Source organism: Giraffa tippelskirchi, chromosome 7 (genome assembly GCF_054371585.1).
Source record: "Giraffa tippelskirchi isolate mGirTip1 chromosome 7, T2T-mGirTip1v1.2.pri, whole genome shotgun sequence".
NCBI lineage: Eukaryota > Metazoa > Chordata > Mammalia > Artiodactyla > Giraffidae > Giraffa > Giraffa tippelskirchi.
Window position 1 is genome coordinate 142,375,655 of NC_137281.1, and position 12,333 is coordinate 142,387,987.

Here is a 12,333-nt window from a genome sequence, read left to right on the forward strand (position 1 = left end):
AACATTAAGAACTATAATAAAGGTGTGAATAAATACGTTATGGGAGCACAGTGGGGCGAACAGAATACCTCACCTGAGGGAACAGAAATGATTTTTCATGGGGTGAGGAGAACGTGGGTTTTAGCAGGTGAGTTTTAACACAATATGTTAAAGAATAAATAGAGGCTCACTATGGAGAAAAGAGAAGCAAAGCAATTCCAAGCAGAGAGAATGTAAATACAAAGGTAGTGAAATATAAAAATATATGATTAAAGGTTTAGGTGAAGAAGTTATAGGACTTGAAGTCTAGAGAAGTCTTTATTGGAAATCCTGAGGTGTTATAATGTTGGCAACTAATTCAAAATTTTTCAAATACTCATGCCAAAGAAAACACATCCGCTGCCATTAGTCTGAGATCTTCCAATTACAGACAAAAATAAGTTAGGAAGCTATTATTATAGATGAGATAATAATGATGTAAAGGGGGCAAATGAAAAGTTGAATGCCCTTAATTACAGCCATATAATTTCATTTTAAAGAATTAAACCTTAAATTTTTCAAAATGGAAAAAGAAAAAGACAGACATGGAAAGTAGGGCTAGACAGCTTTAATTGAGCTTTTATTGGGTAACAGCTGCAATGTTTCATAACACTGACAATACCAAATCCCACTAGGTGTTAAGTCATGGATGTCAAACTGCCTATATAATACTGGTTGAAGGAGGTAGAACTGAAAACTTCAATCTCTTCTAAACTGTAATTATTTCTGGCATCTATAAAAAAGTCAGACCTAATTCAAGGTGACAAGCAATTTAGAGGAAAATGAATCAAATTGAAAAAGCAATTACACAAAGGTAAAACATGCTGTGTACATTACAAAATAAAGGAGGAAAAATAGATGAACCATGTTAACAACCAAATAATCAGTAGAGACCATTGAGATGGCCCATCATAAATGGATCACGCCATAAACAAATATTTAACAGGCCAGGAAAAAACATTTTCCGAAAAAGAAAGGTTTTCCAATGAAAAACAACTAAAGATAATCATTATTTTCAGCTTTAAATACTACAGTCCAGTTACTAAAGTTGTTTTCCTTAAAGCAACTTTCTCACACTTTTCTATTTCCTTAGGAACAATTATATAAAAGCATTTGCAGAACAATTTGAGGTTGGTTTCTCCTCTATATAGTAACTATGTCTATATGGTGTTATAAGTTATTGACAAACCAGTATAGTATCACAGATCATTTCAGCATAGGCAGAAGAATAATCTGCAGAAGCAAATAAATGTATAATTATAGATTCTTCCTATCCATAATTATGGAGCGTTAATAGATATGGGCATGAGGTGATGAGGACCTAGTGGAAGGCAACGGAAATACACAGCAAGATAAAAAGAAAAGAAACATTTTTAGGGGGGAAAAGAGACAATTTTCTGAATGACCAATTATAAAGTCAGCGAGCTTAGGAACCAGTAAATGATTTATGAAGGTGTAATGAATTTGGCTTGAATACACTGAGTTTACATATGGAATCAGACTCTCAGAATTAGGAAAAATTACAAATGTCATCTGATCCAAGTGACTGTCCAGTAAATTCTCTCTACAGTTTTCTTCATCTAGCCGTTTCTTGATCAGCAATTTTATGTCGTATTTTCCTCATTTAGTAAACTAGTCAAAGATAAAAAGTAAGGTGAGTATGACCTGGAAATAAATACAGAGAACAGTACTTACCACTTTTGAACACTAACAGTACAGACACTAACTACTTTACCCAATAACTAAAGCTTGGTACTATTATTAATATTAGTTTACAAGAGAAAAATCTGAAATACATCAAGGTTAACTCGTCAAGGTCACAGAATCACTAAATGGTAGAGTTGAGCTTTGAATCCAGGCAGCTCAGCTCCAGAGCCCATACACCTCTACACTCGGCTGCCTCAAAATCAAAATACTGAGTAAGGAGAATTTCTGAGAGAAGTCAGGGCTTACATTCAGTTCAGTTCAGTCACTCAGTCGTGTCCGACTCTTTGCGACCCCATGAATTACAGCATGCCAGGCCTCCCTGTCCATCACCAACTCCTGGAGCTTACCAAAACCCATGTCCATTGAGTCGGTGATGCCATCCAACCATCTCATCCTCTGTCGTCCCCTTCTCCTCCTGCCCCCAATCCTCCCCAGCATCAGGGTCTTTTCCAATGAGTCAACTCTTCGCATGAGGTGGCCAAAGTATTGGAGTTTCAGCTTCAACATCAGTCCTTCCAATGAACACCCAGGATTGATCTCCTTTAGGATGGACTGGTTGGATCTTCTTGCAGTCCAAGGGACTCTCAAGAGTCTTCTCCAGCACCACAGTTCAAAAGCATCAATTCTTCGGCGCTCAGCTTTCTTCACCATCCAACACTCACATCCATACATGACCACTGGAAAAACCATAGCCTTGACTAGACGGACCTTTGTTGGCAGAGTAATGTCTCTGTTTTTAAATATGCTATCTAGGTTGGTCATAACCTTCCTTCCAAGGAGTAAGCGTCTTTTAATTTCATGGCTGCAATCACCATCTGCAGTGATTTTGGAGCCCAAAAAAATAAAGTCTGACACTGTTTCCACTGTTTCCCCATCTACTTCCCATGAAGTGATGGGACCAGATGCCATGATCTTAGTTTTCTGAATTGTTGAGCTTTAAGTCAACTTCTTCACTCTCCTCTTTCACTTTCATCAAGAGGCTCTTTAGTTCTTCTTCACTTTCTGTCATAAGGGTGGTGTCATCTGCATATCTGAGGTTATTGATATTTCTCCAGGCAATCTTGATTCCAGCTTGTGCTTCTTCCAGCCCAGCATTTCTCATGATGTACTCTGCATATAAGTTAAATAATCAGGGGGACAATATACAGCCTTGACGTACTCCTTTTCCTATTTGGAACCAGTCTGTTGTGCCATGTCCAGTTCTAACTGTTGCTTCCTGACCTGCATACAGGTTTCTCAGGAGACATGTCAGATGGTCTGGTATTCCCATCTCTTTCAGAATTTTCCACAGTTTATTGTGATCCACACAGTCAAAGGCTTTGGCATAGTCAATAAAGCAGAAATAGATGTTTTTCTGGAACTCTCTTGCTTTTTCGATGATCCAGCAGATGTTGGCTATTTGATCTCTGGTTCCTCTGCCTTTTCTAAAACCAGCCTGAACATCTGGAAGCTCACGGTTCATGTATTGCTGAAGCCCGGCTTGGAGAATTTTGAGCATTACTTTATTAGCGTGTGAGATGAGTGCAATTGTGCGGTAGTTTGAGCATTCTTTGGCATTGCCTTTCTGTGGGATTGGAATGAAAACTGACCTTTTCCAGTCCTGTGGCCACTGCTGAGTTTTCCTGATTTGCTGGCATATCGAGTGCAACACTTTCACAGCATCATCTTACACTAGGGCTTACACTAGGCTGCCTCAAAATCAAAATACTGAGTAAGAAGAATTTCTGAGAGAAGTCAGGGCTGATACGACAGATTTGGAGACCACTAGTAGAACAACGAGTGCTGTCTTGTAGTCTAATCAAATTCATTTCCTCTTCTCCATTACTTTTGCCAGTATCACATCTAATCTTCTTCCAAGTGTCACTTGGACAGCAGCCTCCTTACGGGGCTTCCTGTCTCCAGATCTTCTCTCAGTACTATTCAGCCTTAAAAATGTCACTTATACGTTAAAAAAAAAAAAAATTAATTGATTGATTTTATTATTTTTGGCTCTGCTGGGTCTTTGTTGCTGCGAGCGGGCTTTTTCTCTCTAATTGCCTAGAGCAGGGGCTACGCTTCGCTGCGGTGCACAGGCTTCACACTACAGTGGCTTCTTTGTTGCAAAGCACACCAGCTCACTAGCTGTGGCGCATGGGCTTAGTTAGTTGCCCCATGGCATGTGGAATTTTCCTGGACCAGGGATCAAATCTGTATCCCCTGGATTGGCAGGCAGATTATTAACCACTCGACCACTAGTGAAGTGAAGTAAAGTCGCTCAGTCGTGTCCGATTCTTTGCGACCCCATGGACTGTATGTAAGCTACCGCGCTCCTCCATCCATGGGATTTTCCAGGCAAGGGTACTGGAGTGGGTTGCCATCTCCTTCTCCGGAGGATCTTCCCAATCCAGGGGTCGAACATAGGTCTCCCGCATTGTAGGCAGACACTTTACCATCTGAGCCACCAGGGAAGTCCTCACTCGACTACTGGGGAAGCCCAACTTGTACATTTTTGAGTGAGAGCTGCATAATACGTCATGATATTCTATGCAAAATTTAATTATGTCACTTCTTACTTGAAGAACAGCAGTGCATCTACAGTCTAAAAGAACAAGGTCCAAATTCTTTAACATGGCATTTCACAATCTAGCTCCACTATTCCCACTTCACTGCCCACAATTCACCATCACACAGCAGAATGGCACAAGGAAAAGTATTGACAACTATAAAACTTCAGGTGAGTTAACCTCCCCATGCCTTACTTTTCTCATCTATAAAACAGGGATTATAATAGTATCTCCATGCTAGATTATATATGTAAAAGGTTTAGTACATTGTAAAAATCCAGTGTCAATTATGATGATGATGGTGGTAGTGCTGGTAGTCAATTTCATTTAAGATTAATATGACTGACCTTATTTCTGGCTTAACCAAGGCTGTCCTAGTTTGGGCCTCTTTTTTCTTTTTTTCTATTTTATACACTTTTTTGGAAAAAATAGAAACCTCTTTCATTCTCAAAAGGGTATAGGTTTACCAGAAAATTTAAAGGGTCATGCTAGATTAAACTCATTTCAAATGTTACTAATCTTTGCAAAGTCCTTCTCCAGTTTTCAAGGTAGAAATAATGGCTTCTTTCTCTATGTTCTCATAGCAGTTTCTATATACTTCAACTATTAATTATTAATAACCCACAAATACAAATGTGTTCCTATTAAATGCTGACTTTTTAAGAAACTGGGGCTGTGGGTTACTAATCAAAACTAGCACAGGACCTGACTAGTAAGAGTTAGAAAAAGTTTATTAATTCATGATTAAGGGCTAAGGGTAAGTTATTCTACTGGTCGTAAATTTACACATAACTCCAGTATCCAAAGATGTTCATTTACAAAATAGTTAACTGGGTGGTGTGTGGCTGTGAAATAGAACACCTTAGCTCTCCCACACAGAAACTACCTAAGACCACAGCCCAATAAAGAGAATACACTACCAAAACAAGCAGACTCCAACTACTTCTTACCATCTCCACTGTTACCACCCTTGCCTGAACTATCTCCAACTCCCCATGCATTACAAAAATGGCCTTCTAACTAGCCTTCCTAATTTCACCGTTGCCCTCCTACACTGTTCTCAGCAGCCAAGGTGATCGTAAAAAAAAGTAAGTTACATTATGTTCATCCTCTCTGGTCAGAACCCTCCAGTGGTTCTCCGTTTTTACTCAGAGGAAAAGCCAAAGACCTTACAACAGCCTACAAGTCCTATATGACCACGCCACCAATTCTCACTGACCTCCTCTACTTTCGGCCTCCTCACTCACTCAGCTTCAGCCATGCTGGTATCCTTGCTGTTCTGACACACCAGGCACATTCCCACCGTAGAGTCTTTGCAATGGCCTTAACAAATCTAAATAAAAAGTGAAAGTCGCTCAGTCGTGTCCGACTCTTTGCGACCCCATGGACTATACAGTCCACGGAATTCTCCAGGCCACAATACTGGAGTGGGTGGGTAGCCTTTCCCTTCTCCAGGGGATCTTCCCAACCCAGGGATCGAACCCAGTTCTCTCGCTTTGCAGGTGGATTCTTAACCAGCTGAGCCACCAGGGAAGTCTAAAGTTATGAAAACTAAACAGTCTGATAGACTTTTTATCTTTCATTCAATAGCAAGCGAAAGCGTGTTGACGTGGCCCTAACAAAGCTCTCGGACAACAAGCAAGTTATGAAATTAGGTACTTGATATTCTCACTTATAATGAAAGAAAAGCATTATTCAGAAATGCTGAAGATCACTAGACATTTTGACAATTTATAAATGACAATATATTTGCAATGCACGTGCTACATTCCACGGAGAAGGCAATGGCACCCCACTCCAGTACTCTTGCCTGGAAAATCCCATCGACGGAGGAGCCCGGTAGGCTGCAGTCCATGGGGTCGCTAAGAGTTGGATGCAACTGAGCGACTTCACTTTCACTTTTCTCTTTCATGCACTGGAGAAGGAAATGGCAACCCACTCCAGTATTCTTGCCTGGAGAAACCCAAAGACGGGGGAGCCTGGTGGGCTGCCGTCTGTGGGGTCGCACAGAGTCGGACACGACTGAAGCGACTTAGCAGCAGCAGCAGCAGCTACATTCCAATTTGCTCAATAAATAAAAAGGAATCTCAAACGTCAGGATTAAGGTGGCCCCCAGGCCAAGTCCCAAGAAGGAACCAAACCCTGTCGGCGGCTTATTACTCCAACCCCTTCTCTACACAAAGGCCGTTACTTCACCCGAACAGACAGCCCCAACCAATACTGTTGAAGAGATACGTATGTAGAACAACACCGCAGGTATCAGGGCTCAAAACCCGGGGCTTCTTCCAACCCCCTTCGTTTTAACGTTTCTAAGAGACTCCTGAAGAACTGAGAAAATCTAGGCAGATTTTCGCCAGATTAGAGCTTCGAGTCGTTCAGAAAAAAACAATCAAAAGAGCTTGGCAGACATCACAAAGGAACCAGAATTTTGTCCTCAAGAGCTATAAATCCCTAAACCAGGCCCCAGACAATCAGAAAACAAAGGATGATAACACAGGTTACCTCGGATATCCACCGCCGCCATAGCTCCAAAAGCGTTTTCAGGTCCTTCTTCCGGCGCAGAGAAAACGTCACAACTCAGAGACGAAAGAGGCGGGTTGCAGAGCGGAAGAATGTCGAGGATGAACCAAAAGAGGGAGAGGCGACGGGGAGAGGGTGGGACTGAGGCCGAGTGGGCGGGGCTAGGAGGCGGAGCGGGGAGGGGAGGAGGGGAGAGGATTGGAGAGCCTTGCTGGAAAGAGAGAGCAGCTTCAAAGAAAGGAGAGGTGGAAGCAGGAATTGCTATCGGGTTAAAAATTTGCAGACTGAAGAAAAAGGGACTGAGCAGAGGCCTGCCCAACGCCCATCACTGAGGGATTCGAAAATTCCACCTTGATCTGTGATTGTGTTAAAAAAACAAATTCTGATTGTGCAGAATTGGGGGTGGTAACATTTTTTATTTTAAAAACTCTTTCAGGTGTATTCAGTGAACTGCTCAGTTTAGGAGCCACTGTACTGTTCTTAGTCGCTCAGTCGTGTCCGTTTCTTTGCAACCCCATGGACTGTAGCTTGCCAGGATCCTCTGTCCATGGGGATTCTCCAGGCAAGAATACTGGAGTGGGTTGCCATGCCCTTCTCCAGGGGATCTTCCCCACCCAGGGATTGAACCTGAGTCTCCCTGCATTGCAGGCAGATTCTTCACTGTCTGAGCCACCAGGGAAGCCTCCCTACTCTTTCGCATTTTGCTATTCTGCTTTTAACATATTGAACACAACAACCAAAATTAGGACTAGTATGAAAAGATGATTATGATTTTTTCCTAGAAGAGAAAAAACAATGGGCACTTTGACTAGGGGAAGAGCTAGCACAAAGCCACAGAAGTGGACAGGATTTTGTTCAAAAGAGAGCAAGTATGTTGTGCATTGAGTGAACGATATGATAATGCTGGAAGATGATGATGAAAGATAAGATCCTTGGGGCCCATTTGTTTCAGACCTTATTTGCTTAAGAGTTTTGACTTTATCCTAAAGGCATTGGCTAATCAATGGAGGTTGTTATTTGATCATGGGAACTCATATGTCACTGTGGAGGCTGAATTAGATGGAACCTGAGTGATACTTCCTAACAGTCCAGACAAAAGCTGATGATGGACAAAACTAAGGCAGGAGCTACCAAAGTAATGGAGATACAGACTTGGATGGGTCAAAGAAATTTGCTTTCCTCTTCCCCCAAGCCCATAGGTACAAGTACTTCAACTGGCTATTGAATGTGTGCAAAAATGGGAATAGTCATCAAAAAAGTGCTGAGTTTTTCCACACAACAATATTTCCTGCTGTGGGCTCTTCTTTACCAATCCAGATGGGAAATTATTACTTGTAGACGTCAGAGGAAAAGGTAATTACAAAATTCATTAGGCTTCCTGAGTGAAGAAGTGCAATGTCTTCCAAGAAAATAATTAAACCACCCTGGGCCAAGAGCCTCATCTGTATAATTTAAAGCTATGCAGTGGGTCATTGTTTATGTCTCAAATCTAGTCTACATGTAGCTAATTCATAATCATGCTTCATCTGGCCAAAATAGATTACATTATTCTGTAGTCCAAGCAAAAATATTTTAAAAAGAGGTTTCAGTATCTTATCCAATGTAGTCTAATGTGCATCTAGACTATCCATTCTCCTTTTCTCAGAATATTTGAATCTTGTTAGAGTGAAAAGAAAAAAATAGAATATATGGCATGTATAAGACAAAGCTCTTGTTTCAAGAGCCCAGAGTCCTTAATAGAACAAAGTTAGGATGGAACATTCTTGTATCTATTTAAAGAGCCGGGGACAGGGAAAACAGGCAGATGTGTGCCAAGCTGCCAGGTGTTGAGGTGTTCAATTAGGATTACAAGCTAAGATGAAAGTAACAATCAAATCTCTTTATTCATTTCCTGCAATAGTGCAAGTGAGAGGTGAAAGAGAAAGCCTGGCTCACTAGCGTTCCACTTCCCCCCATGGAATGGCCCCAGGCAGGGATCAATGGAAGCACAGATGGGAGATACAATCTCACTGTCAAGGAGCCCTGAACAAAAAGCTCCTGCTTTTTAATGGATCTATGTGGCTGCAGGAAAAAAGGAAAGAGCTGAATGTGGAAAGTACTGAGTCAAAGTGAGAAAAATGGGCTCAACCAAGGGTCCCAGGTCTTGGTAGAGGGCCTAGGAAAACATCTCAGCCAAGGTGGTTTAGTGGTTTAGATATTAAGTTGTGTCCGACTCTGTGTGACCCTATAGGTTATAGTTGGCCAGGTTCCTCTGTCCATGGGATTCTCCAGGCAAGAATACTGGAGGGGGCTGCCATTTCCTTCTCCAGGGGATCTTCCCAACCCAGGAACTGAACCCAGATCTCCTGCATTGCAGGCAGATTCTTTACCAACTGAGCTACAAGGGAAAACTACTATCTCAGCCAAAGCCCTGGATAGAGACTTGGTCTGAATGGAGGTACCAGGCTGGGGATGCAGATATGAGTATGGCAGCCCAACGAGGCTTGAATTCATTGACTGCAACTCCCTCCAGAAAACTACAAAGCACTGGCTGTGCACCAAGTATGGTGTGGGGAGGGCAGCTTCTCCCATGAGGCCTGCCAGGCAAAGCCTTGTAATTGCCTGCATGGTCAGACCTGACCACACACAGGATTCTGTCTTAGAGCCACACCACTCAGTGTGAATCCAGGAGAAACCAGATCTGATAATAAGTTGAAATAGATTTATGTGTCCAGCGTGCCAATCTGCCAAAAGCCATAAATTGAAAATAGAGAGCATGAAGAAAATTTTTTGGCCTAATGTTATACAACTACTTTAGGTTGCCGTCTTGATTTTGTGCTTTTTATCTGAGAAGCCCAAGTACAGAGTTTAGGCCCAGGGCTTGGGTAGTGAAAGGAGAAACGGATTTTCCCTCCTGTTTCCCAACTTTTCATATTTCTCAGCAATCTGTACATTAGACTTTGAGAAGAGAAGGGAGGAGAAAAGGAGTGGTGCTTTGAAAATATTTGACCTTCTCCATCTGGTGAGCACTCACTGAGTTAGCCCTCACCACCTGGGAAGTAGACATCAGCACATACAGCATAATTTCAGAGCAGTGGCAGAAGGCTCTTCATCTGGCCTGATGCAACTTGTTTCACTAACATCTCTTCAATTTGTTCCCTAATTTCCATTCTCACTGCCTCTCACTTAAGTTATTATAATAGACTTTGGATTACAGTCTCTGCATCTGGTTTATTTTCCCAATTGGACCATTTGATAAGCCTTAAAAGACATAGAACCAGAGCTTCTTTGGAAGTTAGTTATGTAGAGTTGGTAACTGAAGCTCACGGGAATGAGTAAGCTTTCCTAGACAGTGATGTAGTATTAAAAAACAACAATAACCAAACTCTTCCACTAACGAACCAGGGAAAGAAGACACATCCATGTTTTCCACTTACTCAATAGATAATTATTATGAATATTTATTGTTATACCATTACCACACTAAAGATTAAGAAATTCTATCCAGGAAATAAGGAGGACAATAAGGTGGAGTTTTCAGCAAAGGCTTTGTATGACATTTGAACTGACATGAAAGATGAAAAAGGTTTCTTTCCAGATAGGGTAGGAAGGGAAGGAAAGAGAGGAGTAGGAAGGAGGAAGGAAGGGAAACAGAAATATTTATTCATGAAGCATCCTAGAATATTCAAAGTTACGCAAATTTTCTCTATGGCTGTATAAGGTAGATTTTGAGTCAGATGAGTGAGCATAAGATACAATAGGAGGCAAATCGAAACCCCATAACTGAAGGGCTTATAGCCCATGATGAGTAATTTGGGTTTTATCCAGTAGGCATTTGAGGAACCATTGGAGAATTTTTTACCTAGAGTAATAATAAGGTCAGATTTTTATTTTAGAAAGCCCGTCTGGCAACTGTATGAAAGATAAGTTGAAGGATATAAGTGACTAGAGAGATTACTGCCAGTAAGTATAAGTGAAAAAGAATATGGGCCTGAGTAGGGAAAATAGCAATGGAATGAGGAGGAAGGAATGGATGTGATGGGCATCAATCAAGTAGAATTTAAAGAACTTAATGATTGAATGGATGTGGAAGTGGGAAAAGTCCAGGGTGATTCCCCAGTTATTTGGCTCGGGTGAATGGATAGATATCATTTGCTGAGAAAGGGAATAAAAGAGGAAAGGGGGACTTTTTAACATATTAAGCTTGAGATTGCTATAGAACATACAAAATAGTGTGGTCCAGATGGCAATTGGAATAAGAGCTAGAGGTCAGAGGAAAGATGTGGACTAGAGTCCTACGTACCTGGGTAATGCTTAAAGCAAAGAGATCTCATATTTCCTCTCTGTAGCTAGGCCTGTGACTTTGTTCATGACCTCATCATCTCTCATAGCCTCCTCATTGATCTTCAGTCTCTACCCTTTCCAGTTCATTCTTCATGTTCCCATCAGAGTTGTATTTCTAAAACACAATTATATACTCTGCCATTTAAAACTTCTCATGGCTCCCTACAAGTCTGCAATGGAAAAATCCATACTTCTTGCTTTGGCTTTTAGAGAATAGAGCAGCCTCACTAAAGACATTTATTTTTACATCATCCATTGTAAGGTTCTAACACTTTACAGTTATTCACAGGATATCTTGGAAAAGTGGTTCCCAAACATATGTATGTTGATTACCCTCTGAAAATACAAAGTCAGATGGCCAAGATATTCTTCACAGTTGTCTTCTTAAGATCTCAGACACATTAAGAAAATAATTGCTCTTCATTACCAACTACGGCTTTGAATCCAAACCCTAATGCATTATCCTGGAGAACTTGAATTGCCACCCAGAATGGGCAATTCTCAAAACTCCTGGTGAAACACAGGTGGAAGGGCTTCCTTGGCCCCTTGCCCTAAGACCTATTCCCTAATCATTACCCTCAAATATTTGTCATCTTAGTGATAACAAAAAGCAACTAAATAAATGACCTAAAGGAACAGAAATTTCTCCCTGCCCTCTAAATGTCTTAGAGATTTCACACCTGTAGCTGCTACAGCAAATTCTACTTAAAAGCAGCTTTTGTTAGCTAACACAGTGAGGCCCCACAAAATATTCTTCGTAAAATCTTTATCCCTTCCCTTCCATCAAAACATGAAAAATGAACTTGCAGAAGGGGTGCTGGTGCTCTTTACATTTTAACATCCCACAATCACCTGGAGTTAAAATAATATTCCTCTTAAGATGGGATATTCGTCTTCCAGTCCATCACCTCTGACCCAGTTCCCTCGTGGGGGTTAGGCCAGTGCTTCTCAGTCATTAATATACCTGCAAATCATCTGGGGAATCTCATTAAAATTCAGTTTCTGACTTGACAGGTCTGGGGTGTAGTCCGAGATTTACTCCAGGTAATTCTGCTGCCACAGTCCAGAAACCACACTTTGGGTAACAAGGAATTAAGCATGTATCATAGTAGTTAAGGAGCTTCTCTGGTAGCTTACCTGGTAAAGAATCCACCTGCAATGCAGGAGATCCCATTTCAATTCCTGGGTTGGGAAGATCCGCTGGAGAAGGGGTAGGCTACCC

The 12,333-nt window shown here is 41.4% G+C and overlaps 1 protein-coding gene across 17 annotated transcripts in view; it reads right to left on the minus strand.

Annotated features, from left to right (window-relative positions):
- Positions 1-6,798, minus strand: part of LOC145513228 (mediator of RNA polymerase II transcription subunit 6) — a 90,893-nt gene extending 84,095 nt beyond the window's left edge. For all 17 annotated transcript variants that reach the window (XR_014059222.1, XR_014059219.1, XR_014059217.1 and 14 more), the window contains exon 1: positions 6,771-6,798. Coding sequence is in view for 10 of the 17 variants with exons in the window: in XM_081508868.1 (XP_081364994.1) it covers positions 6,771-6,792 (22 nt within the window). In the remaining 7 variants the exon portion in view is untranslated. The remainder of the gene's footprint in view (positions 1-6,770) is intronic.
- Positions 6,799-12,333: the final 5,535 nt, after the last annotated feature.